General features: G+C 41.9%; 1 protein-coding gene across 2 annotated transcripts in view; it reads left to right on the top strand.

The window, feature by feature from the left end:
- The window catches only part of NLK (nemo like kinase), a 138,862-nt gene that overhangs the window by 96,379 nt on the left and 17,312 nt on the right, over positions 1 to 25,171 (top strand). For both annotated transcript variants that reach the window (XM_083379758.1, XM_083379759.1), the window contains exons 4-7: positions 14,278 to 14,384; positions 17,582 to 17,667; positions 19,305 to 19,514; positions 24,230 to 24,331. In XM_083379758.1, coding sequence (XP_083235884.1) covers positions 14,278 to 14,384; positions 17,582 to 17,667; positions 19,305 to 19,514; positions 24,230 to 24,331 — 505 coding nt within the window. The remainder of the gene's footprint in view (positions 1 to 14,277; positions 14,385 to 17,581; positions 17,668 to 19,304; positions 19,515 to 24,229; positions 24,332 to 25,171) is intronic.

The following is a 25,171-nucleotide window of genomic DNA, read 5'->3' as shown; positions in this document are numbered from 1 at the left end:
GAGTCCTTCAGTCCGTAATCAGAAGGAGACAGCTTACCAGAGACTAGGTCAAGAAAGGGTACAGAGAAGAGCAACCAAGATGATCAGGGGACTGGAGGCTAAAACATATAGGGAACGGTTGCTGGAATTGGGTATGTGTAGTTTAATGAAGAGAAGGGTGAGGGGTGACATGACAGCAGTCTTCCAGTATCTCAGGGGCTGCCACAAAGAAGAGGGAGTCAAGCTATTCTCCAAAGCACCTGAAAGCAGGACAAGAAGCAACGGATGGAAACTAGTCAAGGAGAGAAGCAACCTAGAACTAAGGAGAAACTTCCTGACAGTTAGAACAATTAACCAGTGGAACAACCTGCCTCCAGAAGTGGTGAATGCTCCAACACTGGAGGTTTTTAAGAAGAGACTGGACAGCCATTTGCCTGAAATGGTATAGGGTTTCCTGCCTGAGCAGGGGGTTGGACTAGATGACCTCCAAGGTCCCTTCCAACTTTATATATTATTATTATTATTAATATGTCACAGACTTATTGTAGGGAAATTCTCTGAACAGTAGAAGTTGAGCTCTGTTGTTCTGTTGGTAGCTAGCATAGTAACTGAGGTACTGTTGTAGTACACTTTTAGTCTATTCTGCCTCCCTATCTGATTTTAGGTAGAAGGTGGTGGGCAGGTAGAGCTTAACTTCCAGGAGATTGAACAGGGATTTTACAGCACCTGGAGCCCAGTGATCTGGAACCAATGTATTCTATTCCAAAAAGTAAATGGTTGTTGCAAATTTAAATTAATGCATAAATGTAGATAGAAGAGATGTAGATAGGAAAATGCATCTAAAAATTTAGCTTGCCATATCTGATCAAGACTGGAGAATGACGCCATTGCAGTATTTTTTTTAAATGTAATCACTAAAGTGCTCTAGTAGTGAATTTTTGAGCTCACCTAGTTGACTATACAGCAAGATACAAATGGGGATAAATAAACATGCTTGAAAAATTAGCGTGGCTGAAATAACATTGCCTGGTTAGAAAGTGAATCTTAATCAGCCAGCCCTACAGCTTCTAGGAAAAAAAAGGAAGATGTATGGTTTGCATAAAAAAAAACAGCCAGGTTTTACAGCTGTGCTATATGTGCAGTAATTAATGTCTGAACTACATTTATTATGATACATTTTTGGTTTTGAAACTTTGATGCAAAGCTTTGAATTAAAGCACAACTCCAATTATATTACCTTTTTTTACACATTTCTCCTGTCTCAGAAAACCCCTTAATTCCACCACAAAGGCTCTAGCAATTTATCTTCCATGGTTGTGGAAGCTAGTTCTGTATTTTATTTTCATTTCTTTTATTGCCCTTGAGTTAATCCACTTCTACAATCATCATCTGTTTATCTTAGATTTCTGTCCTACCTTTTCTCCAGGAACTCAAGGTCTTCTCTGTTTTCTTCCCTAGAATAGGACAGAACAGAACAGAATAGGAATAGGAATAGGAATAGAATTCTTTGTTGGCCAAGCAAGGATAAACCTGGTTCTTTGATCTTTCTGGCCTGGACTGAGGGGTTTTAAGTTTTTAAACTTTGTTTTAATTTGTTGGTCTATTAATTAATTTAATTCATTTTAATTCTATTTCTATTTTAGCTTTTATATTGTCTTTTAAATTTTGCCCTGTAAACCGCCCTGAGTTCTTCGGGAATAGGGCAGCATATAAAAATAAATAAATAAATAAATAAATAAATAAATAAATAAATAAATAAATAAATAATCCGGCTCAATGATCAAGGTAGAGAAAGAACCCATCCAAAGTTAAGCAGTGAATGTTTGTGACTTAAGGTACTGAAGACTGGGTCTTCAACCTGGTTACCTAGGCCCAAACCTTAAACTCTGCATCACATTGGCTGTCAATCCCCAGATATGTTCAATCATTTTCTTCTTTTACATTTAAGAGGACGTGACAAGGCCCATACAAGGCCCCCAAGTAGCTAATTGAGGTCCTAATAAAACCTAAATTTTATTTCATGTTGTTTACATATTCATCAAAGTAATCTTAAATACATTTGATATGATTACTCCTTAGTTGTATGTATGTTCCGCTGCTGTCATTCAGAAACAGCAATTTGATAGCAACTTTTAGAAATCTCTTAAGGGCCACTCGCAAGGCTTTCAGGGCCTGAATATCGTTGTGACTTCAAACTATTTTGATTTAAGTTGGAGATTTGTAACCTCTTAAACTGAAATCAGTTTATACATAATACTATTTTTATTGGTTGCATTCTTACACTTGGGGGAAAAAAGTCAGGGATAAACTTTGCTCATATATTTGTGAGTTTCTTTAGAATCAACTTAGAAGTGAGAATCAACTCAGAAGTGGGTGTCATTGTAATTTCGTGTGTGTCCATGGAGAAGTGTGTTAAATAATTAAAAGTAGCAATATTATTAGTACTTTGACATACTCCCACAAAGTCTTAAGACTGTGTGATGTTTCAGTACAGCCTCCAACCTACTGTTAAAAAACTGGTATGATCCTTGGCCAAGCAAAATTGTGCACCTGTTACAGAACTCATTTAAAGATCTGAGCAGTTCTTTGGGAAAATGCTATGATATGAAGTGATATTTTGTGCTTTGATAATTCTTTTTTACAAACAGAAATCAAATAGATGACACATGTTCTAATGATGAGCAGAGATATTGTCCCTCCGAGAATTCCATCTAGTTTGTCTGATTCCTCAAGTCAAGTAACATAGATACTCTTAAAATTGCCTGAATCGTATCATTTCTGAGTTTCACATAAATAGCACACAGTTCAGCACTGACCCAATCACCAGGATAATACCATAATTCTCAGCTTTTTGCCTAGTGAGCAGTGCCTTTATGCTCTGATGTTTATGCACGTTGTTTATGCTCATATGGCCTTTCTGAAATTATTTCTGTTTTTTAAAGACTGGAATGTTAAGGAATTGAGCTGGACAGCACAAGCTCATCCTGAAGTAAGTAATCAAAGGTCCAAGCCCAATTAATTTAATTTAATTTAATTTATTAATATTTCTATACCGCCCTTCTCCCGAAGGACTCAGGGCGGTGTACAGAGCAAGAATAAAACACAGAGATTTACAAAAAATAAAAGATAATTGAATACATGCCCGATTAAAAATACAATTAATACATGGTAAAAACCCCAATAAAAATAGTAAAAAGACCCCACTAATCCCCCCTCAGGCCAGGCCGGCTTGCTCGAACAAGTATGTTTTCAGGTCGCGCCGAAAGGAGCGAAGATCGGGCGCCGTACGGAGCTCAACCGGTAACTGATTCCATAGCTCCGGGGCGCCCACAGAGAAGGATCTCCCCCTGGGGGCCACCAGTCGACATTCTCTGACCGGTGGCACCCTGAGGAGACCCTCTCTGTGGGAACGCACAGGGCGGAGGGAAGTAGACCCCGGCAGCAGGTGTTCCCTAAGGTACTCCGGACCCCTGCCATGTAGGGCTTTAAACACCATTACTAGCACCTTGAATCTCACCCGGAAGACAACTGGCAACCAATGCAGCTCACGGAGCAGAGGTGTGACATGGGAGTATCGGGAGACTCCCAACACAACTCTCGCGGCTGCATTCTGTACCAGTTGGAGCCTCCGGGTGGTCCTCAAGGGAAGCCCCATGTAGAGAGCGTTACAGTAGTCTAGACGAGAGGTCACGAGCGCGTGAGTGACTGTGCATAAATCATCCCGTGCATAAATCATCATCAATTAGTAATTCTTATGTAGTGTGTACTTACTTCTAAGTGCAGAACATGCAAAGGAGTAAAATATAACACCACTGAAACCAGCACCAGCAATAAAACAACATATAGGTAGTTCTTGACTTAGGACTGCAACTGGGACCAGAAATTCTGTTGCTAAACAAGACAATTGTTAAGTGTGACGTCTCATGACCACGCTGTTTGGCAACAGCACTTCTAGTTTCTGTTATTACGTGAATCTCACGCAATCATTATGCACGACATCACTTGGTTGCTATTGGGGATCTTGTATGAGTTTCCCCACTGACAGCTTGTCAAAAGCCAGAAGCAAACATTGCAAATGGTGACCGTGGAAACATTGCAACAGCCCACCTTTGAGGACCAGTCCTACAGTAAATTTCAGTCAAGAGTATGTTCAAATAATCGCTGAACAAGTAGTAATTAAGCACGGGCCACTTATACAAATTTGATCAAAAGTGCAACAAACCACAGCTGAAGGACTTTGTAATGCCAGGGTTGGCTAAAAAAAATATACAGAGGAATCTTTTATCTTCATGACCATGTTTTATTTTGCCTCTATTTTCCTGATGGATAATTCATTATGTACCAAATTTTAATCAGTAAGGAAAAATGTCGACCATATTACATCTCAACTGAAACCCAGTCACCAAACTCAACTGAAACCCAACCTGATTTTTGGGATTTGGGGAATATTTTGGAATAGACATTGCTGTGAAACTACATAAACAAACAAACGAAGTTGCAGGGAGCAAAACAGAATGTTGTAAATCCAGCTGCTTACTTGTAAAAAAAAAAAATGCTTTTTTTTTCCTCCAGGGGAGAAACTGTAGCAGATATTTCTGAATTCTTCATTTGCAGCAAAGGGAATTGTGAAACAATACTTAGACTTGCACTTTTGGTTGCTTTGTCAGTGTGGCACAGCCCGTTGACTTCTTTGGCTTCTGAGTCAGCACAAATTAAAGGTCTGCTATTGTCCCCTGCTACTGTTGTTCTGAAGTAAATTGCTATTTCGTGGCTCTAATTTTATGCAGCGATTTGCTAATTATTACTGTCAGTATTTTCTGCCGAGGAGGTGCTGTTTGATTTGAAGGTGTTGTAACCAGAGCAACCTCTTGCCGTAATAAGAATTGGAGTTAATAAGAATTGGAGTTAAGTGTCGAAAGGCAGGGCATCCACTGAAACCTGCTTTTTATTATATTGTTTAATTATACCTTTATTGCGAGTAAGATGAGGAGAGAACTCATCACCACGTTTGACCTACCCAGATGCCAGCTGATTTAAAATTCTGCTAGAGTGGTGAAGCTCCAAGGAAAGTCTGCTTTCGCTCTTGTTTCTAGGCCCTTGTTAAATTGTCCAGAGACAATCAAAAGATATTCGCTCTTCAAGCTAATAGCACCTCTGAGTCCTTCTGAAACACTTTTTTGTAAAGCACAGCAGACCCAGAGCAATGCAGAGGCCATTCCAGGACCTTATTTCATTTAAGATGCTTTAGTTGGCATGGCAACTAGTTGAGACATCTGGGAGGTATCTTGTTTGGGACTGAAGATGGGGAGGATTTAGGTGGGAGAGCCAAACAAGGAAGTTTCATGTGCCCAGTGAAGTACAGACTAGTGCATTGCAATCCCTGTTCCAGAAGTAAATGCATGGAATACATGGAAACTTTCATTCTTTCTGTGCAAGTTATAACCTTAAAGGTAAAGGTTCCCCCGCACATGCGTGCTAGTTGTTTCCGACTCTAGGGGCCGGTGCTCATCTCCATTTCAAAGCCGAAGAGGACGTCTCCGTGGTCATGTGGCCGGCATGACTAGACGCCAAAGGCGCACAGAACGCTGTTACCTTCCCACTGTAGTGGTCCCTATTTTTCTACTTGCATTTTTACGTGCTTTCGAACTGCTAGGTTGGCAGAAGCTGGGACAAGTAACAGGCGCTCACTCTGTTACGCGGCACTCGGGATTCGACCCGCCAAACTGCCGACCTTCTGATTGACAAGCTCAGCATCCTAACCCACTGAGCCACCGTGTCCCTATAAACTTTATATAATAAGGTTATAAACTTATAACCTTGTTATAAGTTGTTACGACTTATAAGAAGGAGAGAAGCAACCTAAATCTAACAGTGAGAGCAATCAACCAATGGAATAGCTTGCCTTCAGATGTTACGGGTGCTCCATCACTGGAGGGTTTCAAAAAGAGATGGTACAAGTTTGTCTGAAATGGTATAGGGTCTTCTGCTTAAGCAGGGGGCTGGACTAAACGACCTCCAAGTTTCCTTCCAACTCTGTTATTCTATGTCATTGGTGGCGAACCTATAGCACGCGTGCCAGAGGTGGCACTCAGAGCCCTCTCTGTTGGCACGCACGCCACTGCCGCCAACAGCAGGTCCATTAGGCCACCACCACCGCTTGGAGCAGGAGCTGGCCAGAGGTGGCACTCAGAAGCGTCTCCCTGCCCCCCCCCCCAGGGCACCACAATGCTGATGTGGCCCTGGCACTTTGTGATAAATAGGTGGATTTTGGGTTGCGGTTTGGGCACTCGGTCTCTAAAAGGTTCGCCATCTATGTTCTAAGTGAAATGAAACAAAGAGGCTTGGGACTCCAGGCAGGCAGCAGTATAACTCTATGAAAAAGAATATGATCAGGCCAAAATTGGCATTGGGAAGAAAGAAATATCAAGTTTAAAAAAATATGTTTCTCTGCAGCTGGGGGCTGCAAAGAAAAACTAACGTACATTAAAAAAAATCCTCCAATGCATCCCTATGGTAGAAGCATTTGGTCAGAGACTTGGGATGTTGCTGACTCATTCATTCTAAGCCACATACCATCCTTGTCTCATGATACAAAGCATATGCAAACACACAGATGCAACACAAGGGGCAAATAATAACAGAATAAAGAGTTGGAAGGGACCTTGGTGCTCTTCTAGTCCAACCCTCATTCAGTCCAGACCCTATACCATTATAGACAAGTAGCTGTCCAGTTTCTTCTTAAAAATCTGCAGTGATAGAGCATCCGCAATTTCTGAAGGCAAGCTGTTCCACTGGTTAATAGTTTTCACGGTTAGGAAATTTCTCCTTAGTTTTAGGTTGCTTCTCTCTTTGATTAGTTTCTATCCATTGCTTCTTGTCCTGCTTTCAGGTGCTTTGGAGAATAGATTGACCCACTCTTCTTTGTGGCAGCCCCATAGACATTGGAACACTGCAGTCATGTCATTATTTTTACTAGACTAGACCAGGGGTGTCAAACTCAATTTCATTGAGGGCCGCATCAGCATTGCGGTTGCCCTCAGGGGGCCGGGTGGGTATGGCCAGGGTGGGCATGGCCTACTGGGTGGGTGTGGCCAACTCTACATCGTTCGCATAAAGGGTGCCTATAGGGGCCTGGGCAGGAGTGGGACAGATCTGAGGGTCTCTGGCAGAAGGAGGGTCTCTGGGCCAGGGTCAAGGCAGTGGGGGCCGTTCCCTCACTGTTTCCAGGATGGCTTCGCGGGCCACATGAAGCCACTTCGTGGGCCGGATCCGGCCCCTGGACCTTGTGTTTGACATGTCTGGACTAGACATACCCAATTCCTGCAACCGTTCTTCATATGCTTTAGCCTTCAGGCCCCTAATCATCTTTGTTGCTCTTTTCTACACTCTTTCCAGGCTCTCAACATTTTTTTTATAATGTGGCAATCAAAACTGGATGCAGTGGTCTTACTAAGGCTTTATAAAGGGGTATTAATACTTTGTGTGATCCCTCTGTTAATGCAGCCTAGGATGGCATTGGCTTTTTTGACTGCTGCCTCACACTGCTGGCTCATGTTTAAGTGATTGTCCACTAGGATAAGGGTCCCCAACCCCCAGTCCATGGACTGGCACTGGGCTGCGGCATACCAACAACCAGGCTACGCAGACAAGTGAAGCCCCACCCACTAGATGCAGGCAGTACACGAAACCACACCAGGGACCGGTTCTGTGGAGGCATGGCACTAGGACTCCAAGATCCCTCTCATAGTTACTGTTATTGAGCCAAGTAAGTGTAAAACACTTGCCTAAATGTATTTTGTTAGATAGGGCCCAGTGTTCAAGTCTGTCGAGATCCATCTGGATCGTCAGCCTATCTTCTGAAGTGTTGACACACACATATATACAGACATCAATTTTACTGAAGATACTATATACCAGGGGTGTCAGACCCGCGGGCCAAATGCGTCATGTGGAAGCCAATGGCAAAAATGTCCCAAAAACGTTGCGCGACGTCACGTCATGTCGCCAGTTTGACATGTCTGCTATACACCTATCCTATGGCCATTGGAAAGGGGTTGAAAATAATTTTTGACACTATTCTCTGCATGTTTTCCTCACCTTGTTTAGGTGGGATGAAAAATCTATACCGATTGCAGTAGAGAAGACTTTTTTTTTTTTGCAAACATTTTTAATTTTATTTCCAAAGTTAAAATACAAAATAAAGAAAAGAAGAAGAAACATACTAACAACCATCAAACACTAATATTACAAATTAAAAAAATAGACTGTTAGGAGAAGCAGGCATCCTTGTTCCAAGAAACTAGTGAGGATCATATGACAAAAGCTAGGAAAGACTGAAGAAGCTTGAAAAACAGAGACGTGATGGTTAAACATTTCAAGTATCCGACAGAATATCAGATAGAAGGAAGTCAAAACCTATGCTGTAGTGTTCTAGAATATAGGTCACAGGAAGGCAGGTTTCAGTCTGAGTTGTTAGGAAAAGCTTGCTAATGGGTAAGAACAGTTCATCAGTGGAAGCAATTAGCAAGAAGGTGCCGATTTTTCTATCACTGGAAGCAGGGATTAGATCAGAGGTCCCCAACCTTTTGGGCACCAGGGACCGGTTACACGGAGAGAGGCTTTTCCCTGTGGACCGGAGGGGGCGTGGTTTTGTGTGCTGCCTGCAGTTCCGCAGATGGGGCTTCGCTTGTTCGTGCGGCCCGGTTCCTGGCATGCCGCGGCCTGGTATCGGTCCACAGACCGGGGGTTGGGGACCCCAGGATTAGATAACCATTTGGGGAACTGGATTATTTGGATTCCTACACTAAGTAGGGAATTGGACCCTGGGCCTGAATTGCTGCTTTAAGCTGCGATTCTAAATGTGAAATCTAGTTATACTTTAAAAATAAGCTTTCTACAAATTTATGAATTTTTCCCCCCTCCATCAGGCTTTACTAAAACACTGGAGAAAATAAGGAGGTCTTACAAAAACATATGAAGGTCTCTACCAAACTCATAAGAAGGACATAGAAAGAAGAGCTGTCCTCCACTCTTGTTTCCAACGATGTCATTAATAGTTTTTGCCTGTAATCCTGGGGTGGGGGGCGGTTTGCATATTGCTATCACAACTTGGTCACCACTATTGGTAGGTAGGGCATTGCTGGCTTTGTACAATAATCTGTCGAGTCCAGCTCTTTGGGCCATAATGAGAAAAATCCCCAAATAACAATGCTTCGGAGTTTTTTCAGCCAGTTGAGTGTAGAAAGGATGAAATACTGCTCCTGTGTGGGTGGGGAGGAGCGGAAAAGTAACCCACGTTGCAGTTTGAAATGGAAAGTGTGTCTACAGTTAGCCCTTAATAATCAACAAGTGAAACCTGAATTTCCATCATAAAAATGTTGCGGTCATAAGTGGAGTTGGACCTGATTTTATAACCAGTTTCATGGTGATTGTTAAGCAAATCACCATGGTCATTAAATTAATCATGTGATCGTTAAGTGAATCCATTTTCCCTATTGAGGTTTTTTTCTTTGTTAGGGCCTAATTGCAATCATGTGACTGCAGGATGCTGCAATGGGTCATAACTGCGAGCCGGTTGCCAAGCATTCAAATGGCAGTCACATGACCACGGGTGGCACGATGGTCGTGAGTTGTGAAGACAGGCCTTAAGTCCCTTTTTAAAGAGGCCATTATAACTCTGATCAGTCGTTAAACAGTCACAAGTCGAGGTATTTGTAGTGATCTTATTTTAATGGAGTTTGCCCAGATTGCATTTAAAACTGATTTCAAGCTGTAGCAAAAGTTGTTTGTGCACATTTGGGTGTAATTGATTCCTTTCCCTCAGAGCTTAACACAACCTCTATAAGGGACTAGAATGCTCTGTACAGAATCTCTAAATGTTTCAGGAAACTTTTTGGAGGGCAGATTATGCTCTAAGCCAGGGCTTTTCAACCTATGGTACAGGAACCACCGGTGGTACATTGGCACCTGGCAGGTGGTACACAACCATCCTAGAGAAGCGGTAGTTTGGGAGGGGAATGAGCTGAAGCAGCATCAGCACCGCACAAGCCTGAGCGAGAGACGGCTGGAGCTGCAGGGCTGTCAGGGCTCAGCGGAAGCGCCAGGATCAGTGCTTCTTCGGGGCTGTCGGGGCTCAGCAGAAGCACCAGGATCACCGCTGGGCTCCAGCTGATCCTGGCGCTTCTGATCATTTGGAGCCCGGCGCTGATCCTTGCGTTTCTGCTGAGCCCCGAAGAAGCGCTGATCAGCTGAAGCCTGGCGCTGATCTTGGCGCTTATAACAGTCGCTAAGCAAACTGTTGTAAGTTATACTACTTTTAGGATATAGCAATATCCTAAAATATCTGAGTACCACCAATCACCTAGCAAGGTGTCAAAAACTTGATGACTTCATACTTCATCGCTTTTTTCCTTTTTTGGGGGGGGGTGTCATCAAGTTTTTGACACCTTGCTGGGCGACTGGTGGTACTCGGATGTTGCCATATCCTAAAAGTGGTACAATGGGTGAAAAGGTTGAAAAGCCCTGCTCTAAGCAGCAGCCCAGTTTTAAGAGCTACGGGTAGAAGGAAAGTCAGGGGTCGTGTGATTGATGGCTCTTGGTTTGAAAGAACAAATTACGGGTAGTCCTTGGCTTACAACCGTTCCATTTAGTGACCATTCAAAGTTACAATGGCCTAGGAAAAAAGTGATTTTTAACTGATTTAGACCTGTATTGTAAAGGGGAGAGTGAATGACCTTGAAGGCAGACCAGGCTAAAAAAAAGCAATGCCACCTAAGCCAGTATTACTTTTATCTTACAAATCCTTCCTTCCTTCTCTTTTACTTTCAGGTAAACTGGAGAGGGGCTTGCCTGAAACAGTTTCTTAAGTTTCAAAGGTGATTTTTCAAAAGGCAACTGGACTGTTTTTTGAGGAAGAAGAAGAAGACGACATTTTGCTTCTCATCCTTCATCAGTTGTGACTGGATGGAGGGGGCATGGAAGGATAGGTACCCCACCCCCATCCAATCACAACTGATGAAACGTCTTTGATAAGAAGCGAAACATCTTCTTCTTCCTCCAAAAAAACAACAACAGTCCAGTTGCTGTTTGAAAACCATCCTTGAGACAACGATGACCTGGATGACTGAGAGTCTCCACCGACTCTCTTAAGTTGCTTTGGTAGCCACTCATCCTTCAGGCCATTCACTCTGATCTCTTCCCTGTTTTTGGCCAAATGATCCTCAAAATATATATATATATAAACTTTTGCGCACTTGTATTGCAAGATCACACCGTGCCCTGGCTAAGGCGAAACATTTCTATGCTTGTCTTCCCTTTTGCAGTCCCAGGGGAATCAATTCTTAGGGTTGTGTGTTATTTCCTGCAGGGTTAAAAAAAAAGGAAGCTCCCAGAAGCTGTTCTTTGTCTGGCTGATAAATGGGAGGTGGGAGCTGCTACTTTTTAAGGGTCTCTGACCCCCCCAGCTGGGACCATGTTTTTACCATCCCATAACATGGCATAAAAGAGATGACCTACAGAACTGGAATTAGCTATAAAAGCAACAGCTCGATTATTATATGGACATGATGCAAATACTTTTGAAATGCTCTTTTGCAGCTTTTGAAATACAGGCATATTTGGCCGAGGTCAGGCAAACAAAAATGGGCTTTGGACAGTAAAGTGTCAAAGTTTATTTTTTTCTCTAAATTTGCCTTTTCTTTGGCATATATATATATATATTGTTTGGATTACTTGCTCAGATTAATGTCTTCCACTCAGATGCAGATATACACAAGGAATAATTAGCCACCCGCATGGCATATCTGTGTCAAAGCTGTGGACCCATTAGGCTCATACGTGCATATACTTCTGAACCCACAATCAAGGATTGAAGTTACCACTTTCTTCATGGCAGAAGACAGCATGTTACTCCCTCTGCCTTAAATCTTGGTTGTGATTATTGTTTCTCTCTGCTATTTCTAGAACAAATACAATTAAAACATTGGAATATACTTCTCAGTTTACCCCTCACTGTAAATATATCTTTACAACCCACTTACGAAAAGATTTGAGAAACAGAAAGGAATAAATAAAATATACAGCTAGTATAACAAGAAATAGTTAGCCACCCAGAGTCACAGTTGTGAAATGGGCAAGTGTATAAGTGGACTTTAAAAAAAAAGACAGCAGCAGCAGCTCTCTCTCTCTCTCTCTCTCTCTCTCTCTCTCTCTCTCTCTCTCTCTCTCTCTCTCTCTCTCTCTCTCTCACACACACACACACACACACACACACACACACACACACTCTTGTATCTGTAATCTATAACTGGGTGAAACGGTGCATCACAGGGCAAGACTGTTTCAACTAAGTATATCAAATGGGCTAACTTATAGAATGCCGGGACCCCATTACTCCCAAGGGAATGAAATGTGGGAAATTGTGACTGCTTCAGTCAGCCATGATCCTCATTTTCAATGTTCCCTGACAGCTTCTGGGAGTGTCAGCCCTTCTGTCCTCCCACCATACTCCCTCGCTTTCTCTCTCTCCCACCTGGCAGCAGCCACTTACCTGCCTGCTGGGAAGAGGAAGGGTGGGTGAGGAAGGAAGGAAGTAGGAGGGAGGGAGGAAAGGAAAGGAGGAAGGAGGAGGAAAGAAGTAAGGGAGGTAGAGAATGGAGAAAGAAAAGGAAAGGGGAAGGAAGCAAGCAAGCAAGCAAGCAAGCTCGCTTTCTGATGCTCACTGCCCACATCCCACAAAAAAACTCAATGGAGAAGCCAACCAAAAGAGCCTTGGTGGAGCAGTGGGCTGATGCCTCCTTAAGTAACACCAGCTGCCTGCAATTAGTGCAGGTTCGAGTCCCACCAGGCTCAAGGTTGACTCAGCCTTCCATCCTTCCGAGGTAGGTAAAATGAGGACCCAGATTGTTGGGGGCAATTAAGCTGACTTTGTAATAATGCCGCTTGGGGTGTGTGTGAAAGCCCTAATAAGCAGGCATATACACAGAATGAAGGCTACTGCTAAGTTTGTAAAAGCCGCCCTGAGTCTTCGGAGAAGGGCGGGATATAAATGTAATTTTAAAAAAAACAGAAGTCAGAAGTCATCTCCGCTCCCACTGATTTTTTGTTTTGCTCACCTGTGCTCATTCGGTTTCTCTATTTAGGTAAGGAACGAGCTTTGAAATGATGGCCCAACGGGTCACAGGTTCTTGTGTGTATCTACGTGTCTGTGTTAAATTTATTCTCCCAATCCATATTTTCTTTTTAAAATGTAAAATCTCTTGTTTCCTAAATAAAATCAGTGTGGCTGTACGTTGCCTGTTTTGAAAAGGCAAAATCGCAGTTCCTAAAAGATGGCAAAAAGGAATGTTTTTGTAGCCTCCCCTCCCCTGTGTTCTATTCCATTCCATCTCAGAGGAGCCAGTATTAAAAAGATGCTGTCATCGCCTTCACCATCTTTGCACGCCAGGGTCCCATCCCCTGATCCAGCTCCGTTTATGTTGTCCTTGCAACTCTTAACTCTTGTCTTTTCTTCCTTAAGCTTAGGATTATTTTCTTCACTTACTGCTTGTTCCTAGAATCTTCCAATGCTGAAAGCACAGCTTGATACTTGAAAATCAAGATACACTGGTTTTGCTTCAGGCTCCGTGTCCTCCCAGACTGTTGTCAACAACCAAGATCATACATCAGATATCTTGCTTGGCAATTGCCTTGATGCAGGAGGTGGAGCCCAGCTCAACATCTTGATCTCCCCTTTCAGTTATATTGAAAGACTTTATTGGAGACAGTAGAAAAATCATGTAATCATCTAAGCAGTTATAACTCAAGTGAGCAGACAGGAGAGCAATTGCGCTTTCCCAAGGTGCCTCTTTAACTTGCATTCCTGTCTTAATGTTGCATGTGAGAAGTGGATGGGTTCTCTGGTATGATTTCGATTTCCTGTCAGTCCAGGTCTATCACTGGGACCTGGTCTTGTTTCTCATGTAAAATTGCCAATCTGAAAGAAAAAAAGTGCAACTTTTGAAAAAACGGGTGATGTGTAAACTGACAAGAAAAAGAGATTTACTGCCTCAGGCGCAAAGAGTTTTTTTTTTTATGGTCTTCTAATATAAAAAAATGGCTTAGAGGTAAAGAGCGGGGCCTTATGATTAAAATAATTCTTAGCAACTGTCCAAATCATTTCTGGTTCTGTAACATTCAAATACCTACAGATTAAGTGAAATGAAAAGGAGCGGTTATTGTGATGTCTCTTGTGTGTTGCAGGAACTGAAGTTATCTGATCCACTTTCTGTCTTGTATTTTCCTTAATGAATACAATTAAAGATATGTTGTTACAGAACTGATGCAGAGTGATCTCCATAAGATTATCGTCTCTCCTCAGCCACTCAGCTCAGATCACGTCAAAGTTTTTCTTTACCAGATTTTAAGAGGTAATTTACTTTAGATTTTTAACGTGGAATAAATATATTGGAACCCCACTGCAATATGTAAAATGCATTTCCCCACTGCTGATCATGTAATATGAATATTTTACTAGAAGCCAATTTGTGGGCCTTCCGATAAAATTGGGGGAGGGGAATTGGCACAGGAGAATCATGTGATCTTTAAAGAAATCCAACTTCCCTGTTGACTTTGCTTGTCAGAAGTCAACAGGAAAGGTTGGAAATGGTGATCACATGACCCCAGGATGCTGCAGCCATTGTAAATTCGTGCCAGTTGCTAAGTGCTTGAATTTTGATCACATGAGTGAGGGGATGCTCTGACAGTCCTAAGTGCAAGAAGCAGTTGTGTGTCATTTTTTTCAGTGCCGCTAAAGGAATGGTTGTAAGTTGACAGCTACCTGCATTGAAACAGCAGGAGGAGGGGAGCCGCATAAATTAAAATAAAGTAAAGGTTTCCCTGCAAGTAAGCACTCTTTTAAAAACCTTTTCAACTGCAAAGTAATTTCTAGATTACTCATACTGTATTGCTTTTCTAATGTTAAGAGTATAGTGAATAATAATAACAATATGAATAATATGAATGCTATTTACAATGGAAAAATTATATACATAACAAAATAACAGAATTGGAAGGGACCTTGGAGGAATAATAATAATAATAATAATAATAATAATAATAATAATAATAATAATAATAATAATAATAATAATAATATAATGATGTATTTTGCGAAGCTGCAATTTCTTGATGTATTTCGCAAAATACATCAAGAAATTGCAGCTTCCTGCAATAACTCCAGCAAAGCTACAAAAAACTGCGCTACTCGGAACATCTTACATTTTAAGGAGATACCTGGTTGATACCTAGGATGCTGGCAGCAACCCGTGTCAACCATTAGTGCCAGTCAATTTGAGTGTTCAGTTGACTGAGTTTCATGTTTTATGAATAAAAGTTTTACATAATAAGAAAGACAAAAAAGTCTGGATAGTTGATGTGGCAGTGCCTGGAGACAACAGAATAGACGAGAAAGAATTGGAGAAGATAACAAAATACAAAGACCTACAAATAGAAATAGAAAGACTGTGGCAAAGGCAAGCAAGGGTGGTACCAAAAGTAATAGGCGCCGTGGGTGAAATCCCAAAACAACTGGAGCACCACTTGAACACCATTGGCATTGACAAATTCGCCATTAGTAAATTACAAAAGGCGGCCTTACCAGGAACTGCTTCTATCCTGCGACGATATCTGTAATACCATCAAACATCCACATCTGCCTATCCCAGGTCCTTGGTAAGGACTCAGTAGGTAGACAAAAATGCCAAATCCAGTCTGAACATCTGGCTGACTGTGCGATGATCGATGATGATGATGATGATTAATAATAATATAACAATAAAATAACAAAATTATTATTATTATTATTATTATTATTATTAATAATAATAATAATAATAATAATAATAATAATAATAATAATAATAGGAAGGGACCTTGGAGATCTTCTAGTCCAACCCCCGGCTTAGGCAGAAAACCCTATGCCATTTTAGATAAATGGTCGTCCAGTCACTTTTTAAAATCCTCCAGTGATGGAGGACCCACAACTTCTGAATGCAAGCCGTTCCACTGGTTGATTGTTCTCACTGTCAGGAAAGTTCTCCTTAGTTCTAGGTTGCTTCTCTCCATGATTAACAATAATATGTATGCTTCTTTAGTTTGGAAAGGTTTTTTTAATCCAATTTTTAAAAAATAAAGTTGAACTTGAACCCGAGTCTCCCTTGTCTTAATCTTAGCATATTCACTATACTTCTTAAATAGTCTGATGTCATGCAGTGGTTAAACTGTTGGACTGATTAAGTCCACCTTCATCTGCCAAAGTTCCTTGAGTGAACCTATAACTATGCCTCTTCCCACTGTTGTTCTGTATGGATTCCATTTGCCAAGTTCTTACAATGAAGCTTATCAAAAAGATTTTTTTCCCTTTGTTCATTGCCCAGCTTGTTGCAAAGCCTGATGCTGATTTGGGCGGAGTGGGAGGGACCCAGCGAAGGTCACCCTGCTGGCTTTTGTGCCTAAAGCAGGGCTTTTCAACCTTTGCACCCATTGTACCACTTTTAGGATATGGCAACATCCATGTACCACCAGTCGCCTAGCCAGGTGTCAAAAACTTGATGACCAAAAAAAGGAAAAAAGTGATGAAGTACAGGTAGTCCTCAACTTACAACAGTTCGTTTAGTGACTGTTCGAAGTTACAATGGCACTGAAAAAAGTACCACCCCCCAAGCCACAGCCGAGCAAGACACCTGCCTGCCCGCCCGGCGGCACTCTTCCTCCTGTCTGAGGTTTTCATCGTTGTGAGCATTTCTGTTGAGGATTGGCGGTTGGGTGGGGTGGGAGTTTGGTTTTTATTCCCTCCGTGTGCTGGGTGGTTGCAGCAGGTTTTGGTCACTTCACATGACCCTGGGACACTGTGACTGTCATAAATATGAATCAGTTGCCAAGCATCTGAATGTAAATCACAAGACCCTGGAGATGCTGCAACATTCCAACTGATCGGTGCTTCTTCTGGGCTCAGAAGCACCAGGATCAGCGCCGAGCTCCAGCTGGAGACTGGCACTGACAGCCCTGCAGCTCCAGCCATCTCTCGCTCAGGCTTGTGCGGTGCTGCCACTGGTTCAGCTCATTCCCCTCCCCCGCTACCACTTTTCTAGGATGGTCGCATACCACCTGCCAGGTGCCAATGTACCACAGGTGGTACCCGTGCCACTGATTGAAAAGCCCTGGCCTAAAGGACTGAAACCTTTGTCTCCCCACTCCTACTACAATACCTTAGCTCAGTGTTTCTCAATCATGGCGACTTCTACTCCCAGAATTCCCCAGGCAGCATGGTATCTAGAGAATTCTGGGAATTGGAAGTCTGCATGTCTTGAAGTTGCCAAGGTTGAGAAATAAAGCCTTAACTACTAAATAATATTGGCTGCCTTCTGGGTCTGATTGATTACGTGCCATCAAATCAGTGTTGACTCTTCGCAATCCTAGAGATAAAATTTCTCCAGGATCCTTCTGAACCAGAGAGGGTATAAACAAATAATATTTTGGCTTCCAATATGTCAGTGTTTGCAGGCATAGACTTGATGCCACAGCTTGTTCTGATTTTGAACTTTTGTTCTGCTTTGCTTTTTTCTAGGCCTGAAATACTTACATTCAGCTGGTATTTTGCATCGAGACATTAAACCAGGGAACCTTCTTGTGAACAGCAACTGTGTTCTTAAGGTATTTTGGTAATGCCTGTATAAAATAGATAGCCCAGGGATAGGCAACCTTGGCTCTTTTATGACTTGTGGACTTCAACTCCCAGAATTCCTGAGCCATTTGTGTGAAGACTTGCTTTTGCAAAATAATAATAATAATAATGATGATGATGATGAAGAAGAAGAAGAAGAAGTTGGAAGGAACCTTGAAGGTCATCTAACCCAACCCCCTGCTCAGGCAGGAAACCTTATACCATTTCAGGCAAATGGCTGCCCATTCTCTTCTTAAAAACCTCCAGTGTTGGAGCATTCACCACCTCTGGAGGCAGGTTGTTCCACTGGTTAGTTGTTCTAACTGTCAGGAAGTTTCTCCTTAGTTCTAGGTTGCTTTTCTCCTTGACTAGTTTCCATCCATTGCTTCTTGTCCTGCTCTCAGGTGCTTTGGAGAATAGCTTGACTCCCTCTTCTTTGGGGCCGCCCCTGAGTTGTTGGAACACTGCTATCATGTCCCCCCTCATTTACAAAATCTGTGTACTTTGCATTTCTCTGAAATAATCACATATATTTTTGTACAATTTTATTAAGTATTTTTAAAAGATTAAAAATGTATACAAACTAATATAGAGTGAGAAAAAGAAAAAAACGGATAGATGGAAAAGAAGTAAAAGAAAAATAGAACAGAAAGAAAAAAGATGCAAACAAGTAGCGTCACAGCAGTTTTTAAATATAAATTGACCTCTTATTGTATGTTTACAACATAGCTCTCTTCTTTCTATAATCTATTCTAATCATTAAAACCATAACTCATGAAACAACCATAAATATTAATGAGTTTGTACTGGTGAAGAGCTGTCCCTGTTTTAAAAACAGGATTTCATCAAATGCATTATTGGCAGTATGATTACAACTCTGAGACATGTTGTTAACCACTCACATGCCATATTTCACAGCTATGATTGTGTTCTGCTGGCATAAACAATTTCACTTGGGCTCCGTAGTAGCAGAAGGGGAATTATATTTCTCCTCATCTCCTCCCCATAATTAATGTAAACAAAAGACACTGTGCTTAAATGCCAGAGATGTTCCCTCATTGTAAATAAATACTCTCCGACTGAAGCCAATGACTTTTCTTTCTTGTTAACTGAGTAGCTTAGAATTGTGGTGTTGGCATAGTTTGGTCTCTTTGCTACTCTAGGGGGAAAAAAATGAGTGTTTACTCCAGCTTAAAGCATGATACAATTATTTTAATCTCTTCGTACTGCTACTTCTGAGAACATTAACTATACAATAGCTTGCTGCTACATGTGGCTAAGGACTGGCTGTTAAAAACAGCAAACTGGATTTACTTTAGGAGCACTTATGATTGAATCTCATTACATAGAAAATAAATCTGCATCTTAAAAACAACGAGAACTAGATTAGAATTCATTTTCATGATGCACGGTACTAATTTTCTCTCTGGAGAGATTGACGGCTCTTTTGTATAGAAGAACATAATCTCACATGAGCCCCACCTGTTCCTCCAAGTGGTTAGGGTTAGGGTTAGGGTTAGGATGGGAGGGAGGGAGATAGAGAGACAGAGATGACCAGGATGTTATATCAGAATTCTTCTCCCTACCCTTACTGTTTATAACACTTGGCAAACCTTTACTTTTGCAGATCTGTGATTTTGGCCTAGCCAGGGTGGAAGAATTAGATGAATCTCGTCATATGACTCAGGAAGTTGTTACTCAGTATTATCGTGCTCCAGAAATCCTGATGGGAAGCCGTCACTACAGCAACGCTATTGACATCTGGTCCATAGGCTGTATATTTGCCGAACTGCTGGGGCGAAGAATATTGTTTCAAGCTCAAAGCCCCATTCAGCAGGTATAAAGGTGCTTTGCTTTTAATGCAATAGATCTGGCAACTACTCCCTCCTAAAGGGTTGGATTGCAACTGCCAACATGCCCGGTCAGTGCTTTTTTTGTAAAAGAAAAAGGTGCCGGAACTCACACATGTCATACAACCCGCCTTGCCTACCCTACAAGGTTCCATCCCAAAAAGGTGCCGGAACTCCATTCTGAGCGTTCTATGAGAAAAAAAAGCCCTGTGCCCGGTCATCATTCAGCATACGGGGGGCACTAGAATAAGGAAAAGTATTTTTTATATTTGGTGGTTTTAAGGGTGGCTGTTTGTGTGTGTGTGTGTGTGTGTGCACGTGCACACACATAATCTTTACTTTTTATACCAAGAAATTGTGGTTAACCATGAGAGACCTAATGACTTTAAATGAGTTTGTTTAATTATTATTTTAGCCATATAACCATGAGATGTTTCTCTTACTTTTTTTCTGTTACACTTTCTGGGCCCCCCACTTCTTATCCAGGAAGAACAAAGTTGCATTTGCTTATCTGATCAATTCCCCTGCAACCTTTTGAGGTAGATTGTCATCGTTCTCGGGTGACAGATGGGGAATGGAGGTTGAGTTAAAAGCCCACTCAAGAACACCCATCTCGTCCAGGAATTGCGAGGACAAACGTGGGTGGTTTATCTTTAGCATGCTGAAAATGCTTCTTAAAAATTTGAATTAGCTAGAAAAGTGAGATGCTATTTTGAAATCTGTTTGCAAAATATTTAAATAGGGTGGGTAATAAGAGTTGTACAGCTTTGGTAGCTATTCTTTTCCTCCCCACCCCCAGTAATTTATTTATTATTATTGATTAAACAAGTTTATATAGCTGCTCAACTCACACACCGGTGACACACCTACAATAATCAGTGATCTCTAAATTGAGGGTGAAGTTGCAAACCGTTTTGCATTGTAACAAAACAAATTGTAATTTAGTCTAATTGAGAATGAGACTGCTTTTGTTTTGTTCTGTTCTGTTTTGTTTTGTTTTGTTTTGTCAGATTTAAGAGTGGAAAATGGCTATAGCTGGGCATGGATGTGAAGGCTTTGTAACTATGCGTCAGTTGATTAGGTTGCCCTAAAAAAAAACTTCCTCAGCACAACTCTTTTTATATTTGTCAGGATCTCCAACTATTCTGTCTGGGGATTCTGACAATCAGACAGCAGCACACCAGGGCTCTACATAAATAAGCTTCAGTTACAGCATGTGATATTTATGTTTTGAAGAACCTTTCTAGGTTTAGTTGCATGCTTCTTGACTATTTCTCATGTGTATGTTGTTTCATGTTCTATGTTTCATCTTTGCCAAAAAAAACAAAAGCCCTTTGTGAGGGAGGCAGTTTCCGTTCTGCGTATCAAAAACTCAGGCCGAGAGATTTTGTAAAGGATATTCCAATTAACAACGTATAGCCATTGATTCAAAGCTCAGTGCCTGACTACTGATCTTTTGTCTCCAGTTTTCTGTTATATTTTGATAGGAATCGCATGTAAGCTTTATTTATCCTAGCGATCCTAAATTGATCTACATACGTTCTATTGCGGCCTCGTCACGTTAAATTTCTCGGAAAATACAGTTTGTTGAAAGGACCAGGGATTTGAATTTACAATTGTCAGGATTCTGCAGGCATTTAGAATAAACAAGAGGAGGTTGCCTGCCAATTAAGTAGTCTCCAGCGGCTTTCCTCTATTAATCCTGTCTTCTAAGAGAGAGGCAAGTGGCCATTATAGAAAAGATGTAGACAGTCCTCACTTAGTGACCATTTGAAGTCACAACAGACCCCAAAGTTGAAGTTCTGATGTCCACCCTCACCCCATCTCATTTCGGCCACTTGGCAACTAGCCTACATTTACAGCCATTGGCAGCATCCCAGGGTCACATGACTGCAATTGATGATGGGTTGTGGTTGTTGTTTTTTTGTTTGTTTTTTTGGCCGGAAACCAGTGTTTACCTCTGGGTTTTGGCAAAAAAAATGATGGGTTCGCTTCATGATTGCAGCATTCACTTAATAATGTCATAAAATCGGATCAGTCACATAATGACCTGCTTAACGAGCAGCCTGATTTTTGACCATCATTTGGATTCAGTTACACTTGTAAGTCAAGGGCGACTTGTATTATTCTGTGCTAATGGCCAAACTACAGAGTTTTCTCAGTAGACACATTTGTATGCCTTTATGTATTTATTATTTATATAGGGTTTATATAGCTGCCCACTAAGAATGCAGTTTTAAGCAGCTAACAGTTAGTGTTTAGGAAAACGTAAAAAGTAAATAGAAATAGAAATCCATAAAAAACACACCACACACCAGAAACAACTCACTTGTAAAGTTTTGTGTGCTGTTCTGACTCAGAGCCTGGGGAGAAATGGATCTTCAACGCCTTTTTGAGGACCAGCAGAATTGGGCACATCTGAACCTGAGGGGAGATGCTGTTCCATAAGCCAGTCACAGTGACACCAAAGACAAGCTCTTAGGTTCCATCAGATGACACTGCTTATTTATTTATTTATTTAATTAGTTTTATATACCGCCCTATTCCCGAAGGACTCAGGGCGGTTTACAGGGCAAAGTTAAAAGACAAAATAAAAGTTAAAATAGAATTAAAATAAGATTAAATAACAAGTAGTAGCCCAAAGTTTAAAAATTTAAAAGTTTAAAAATTAAAACCCCTCAGTCCAGGCCAGATAAATCAAATAACCAAGTTTTTAGGTCCCGGCAAAACGAAAGAAGGTCGGGGGCGGTCCGGAGTTCCACAGGCAGATTGTTTCACAAGGCAGGTGCGCCCACAGAGAACGCCCTTCCCCTGGGGATCACCCGCCGCCACTCACTGACTGGCGGTACCCTAAGGAGGCCCTCCCTGTGGGAGTGCACAGGACGATGGGAAATTGAAGCTGGCAGCAGGTGCTCCCTAAGATAATCCGGACCCATGCCATTTAGGGCTTTATAGGTCATCACCAGCACCTTGAATCTCACCCGGAGAGCAACCAGAAGCCAATGCAGCTCGCGGAGGAGAGGTGTTACATGGGAGTATCGGGAGACTCCCATCACAACTTGCGCGGCCGCATTCTGCACCAGCTGAAGCCTCCGAGTGGTCCTCAAGGGCAGCCCCATGTAGAGAGCATTGCAGTAGTCTAACCGGGAGGTCACGAGTGCATGAGTGACTGTGCGTAGGGCATCTCGGTCCAGATGGCGCACCAGGCGGACCTGGGCAAAAGCCCCCCTGGTCACGGCTCCTATATGATCTTCCAAGGTGAGCCGTGAGTCCAGGAGGACGCCCAAGTTGCGAGCCCTATCAACGGGGGGTAACACCTCACCCCCCCCCCATAGTTAAAGATAGACAAAACTGGTTCATCCGAGATGCCGGTATGCACAGCCACTCAGTGTTGGCGGGATTGAGTCGAAGCCTGTTTCTCCCCATCCAAACCCGGACCGCCTCTAGGCAACGGGACATCACGTCGAGGGCATCACTGGGTTGGTTCGGGGTGGAAAGAAAAAACTGGGTATCATCAGCATACTGATGATACCTCACCCCGAAACCACGAATGAGCTCGCCCAGCGGCTTCATGTAGATGTTGAACAAGAGGGGAGAGAGAACCGACCCCTGAGGAACTCCACAAACGAGAGACCTCAGGGCGGACCTCTGCCCTCACGTCAACACCGACTGCGAGTGGCCCAGGAGGTACGAGGAGAAGCACTGTAAAACAGTGCCCCCCACTCCCAACCCCCTGAGACACCGCAGTAGGATACCATGGTCGATGGTATCAAAAGCCGCTGAGAGATCTAACAGGACTAGGACAGAGGAGCAGCCCCTTAGGATCTGAAGCACGCCAATCATGGTTTTGCTGGATAGGCAGAGATGGGCCTACAAATATTTTGACCTGGGTCATGAAGGGCTTTGAAGGTGGACCCTTAGCACTTGGAAGTCAGTTGGTCACTAGTGCGTCAGTGTACCAGTCTTGCGGCTGCATTCTGGACTAGCTATAGCTTTCAAATTGTCTTCAAGCATAATAAAGTATGAAGTTTGTTGTGGTCTTTTGAGTTTTTTATAATATCTAAAATTATTTGTTTGTCTACTGCTTTTACTATTATCTTTGTGGTTTTATTGCATTTGTTGCTGCTGTATAAAGAGATGGTAAAGCTTCTTGTGGTATTACTTAGGTCAGAGGCTATCACAGGTAGTCTTTGACTTTCAACTATTTGTTTAGTGACTGTTTGAAATTACAGCGGCACTGAAAAAAGTGACTTGTGACCGTTTTTCACACTTAACGACCATTGCAGCATCCCCATGGTCACGTAATCAAAATTCAGATGTTTGGCATGCATTCATGATGGTTGCAGTGTTATGGGGTCTTGTGATCCCCTTTTGCCACTTTCTGACAAGCAGAGTCAATGGGGAAGCCAGATTCATTTAACAACTGCAGTGGTTCACTTAACAACTGTGATAAGAAAGGTTGTAAAATGGGGCAAAACCTACTTAACAACTGTCTTGCTTAGCAACAGAAATTTTGGGCTGCCTGTATATAAAACCTATACACGCATGCACGCGCACACACACACACGCACACATGCCCAGTTTCAAAGAATACCTACAAGTAGTGAGGAAACAAGACAGGGTAGTCATACTTTTGTATTGGCAGAGGTTATCGCAGTATAAAATAAAATTGGAGTTCTGGTTTATTTTTTCATTTCTACAGTTGGATTTGATCACCGATCTTTTGGGGACACCGTCACTGGAAGCAATGAGGACAGCTTGTGAAGGCGCCAAGGCTCACATACTCAGGGGTCCTCATAAACAGGTAAAGTGATTACTTTCTAATTTGGAGAATTTGGTAATGCCAGAGCCTTTTGGTTATGTGATGACGACTTTTAATTTTCAGTCTAAGAGCAATAAAAGATTGGGATTCGTACTGGGATAATCACAAAGCAATTTATCTCAGCTATGCAGAACTGAAAATTAATACGTCGTGCTCTCAGTTTTTTATGGAAGTTAAATTTTTGATGCAGAGAGTAGGTGTGGCTCTTTGGCCCAAGGAGAGTGGAACTGCTGTAGGTAATACTAAAAAAACAAGCTAAGCAAAAGAGATCTTTTGCATTCCTGGGCATTAAGTACAGCCTATGAACCAATTACAATGAGGCTAAATTAGACTTAAATGACCTACTTATCTTAGTTTGGAAAGCTGCTACCAGGGACCTAATTTTAGCCCATAGCCTCAATTTCTTTTATCATCTCTGTTTTGGGTGTTTCAGCCAAAGGTATGAAATCAAATATAATGGCTGGAGATAATAAAATAGAGGTGTAATATCTATTTTAGGATGTCACCTATTTTGTTTGAGTAACCATTGTTCTGATACAACTTCTTCTCAACAGATGTGTAATAATTGAAAATATTTGCAGCGCAAAAATACTGTTTTCATTATATAAAAATAATTTCACTGTATATATGTATACCTAACTTTAAAAAAGTATAAGGAATAAAGTGATTTTTGGTGTGTTGGAAGAGGCCTATGAACTCCTGCTGCAGCTTGAATTCTATTTAGAGTTGGGTGCGTGCAGCACGGCCACAGGTAAAATGTGGAACTTTACTCAAGGTTTGCTCAGTTATTCTTAACAGAATGGAGTACTTTGTATATGGAAA

Source organism: Vipera ursinii, assembly GCF_947247035.1.
Source record: "Vipera ursinii genome assembly, chromosome: 1".
Taxonomy (NCBI): Eukaryota; Metazoa; Chordata; class Lepidosauria; order Squamata; family Viperidae; genus Vipera; species Vipera ursinii.
The sequence above is the reverse complement of the archived record's forward strand: the minus strand, read 5'-3'. Positions and strand labels throughout refer to the sequence as shown.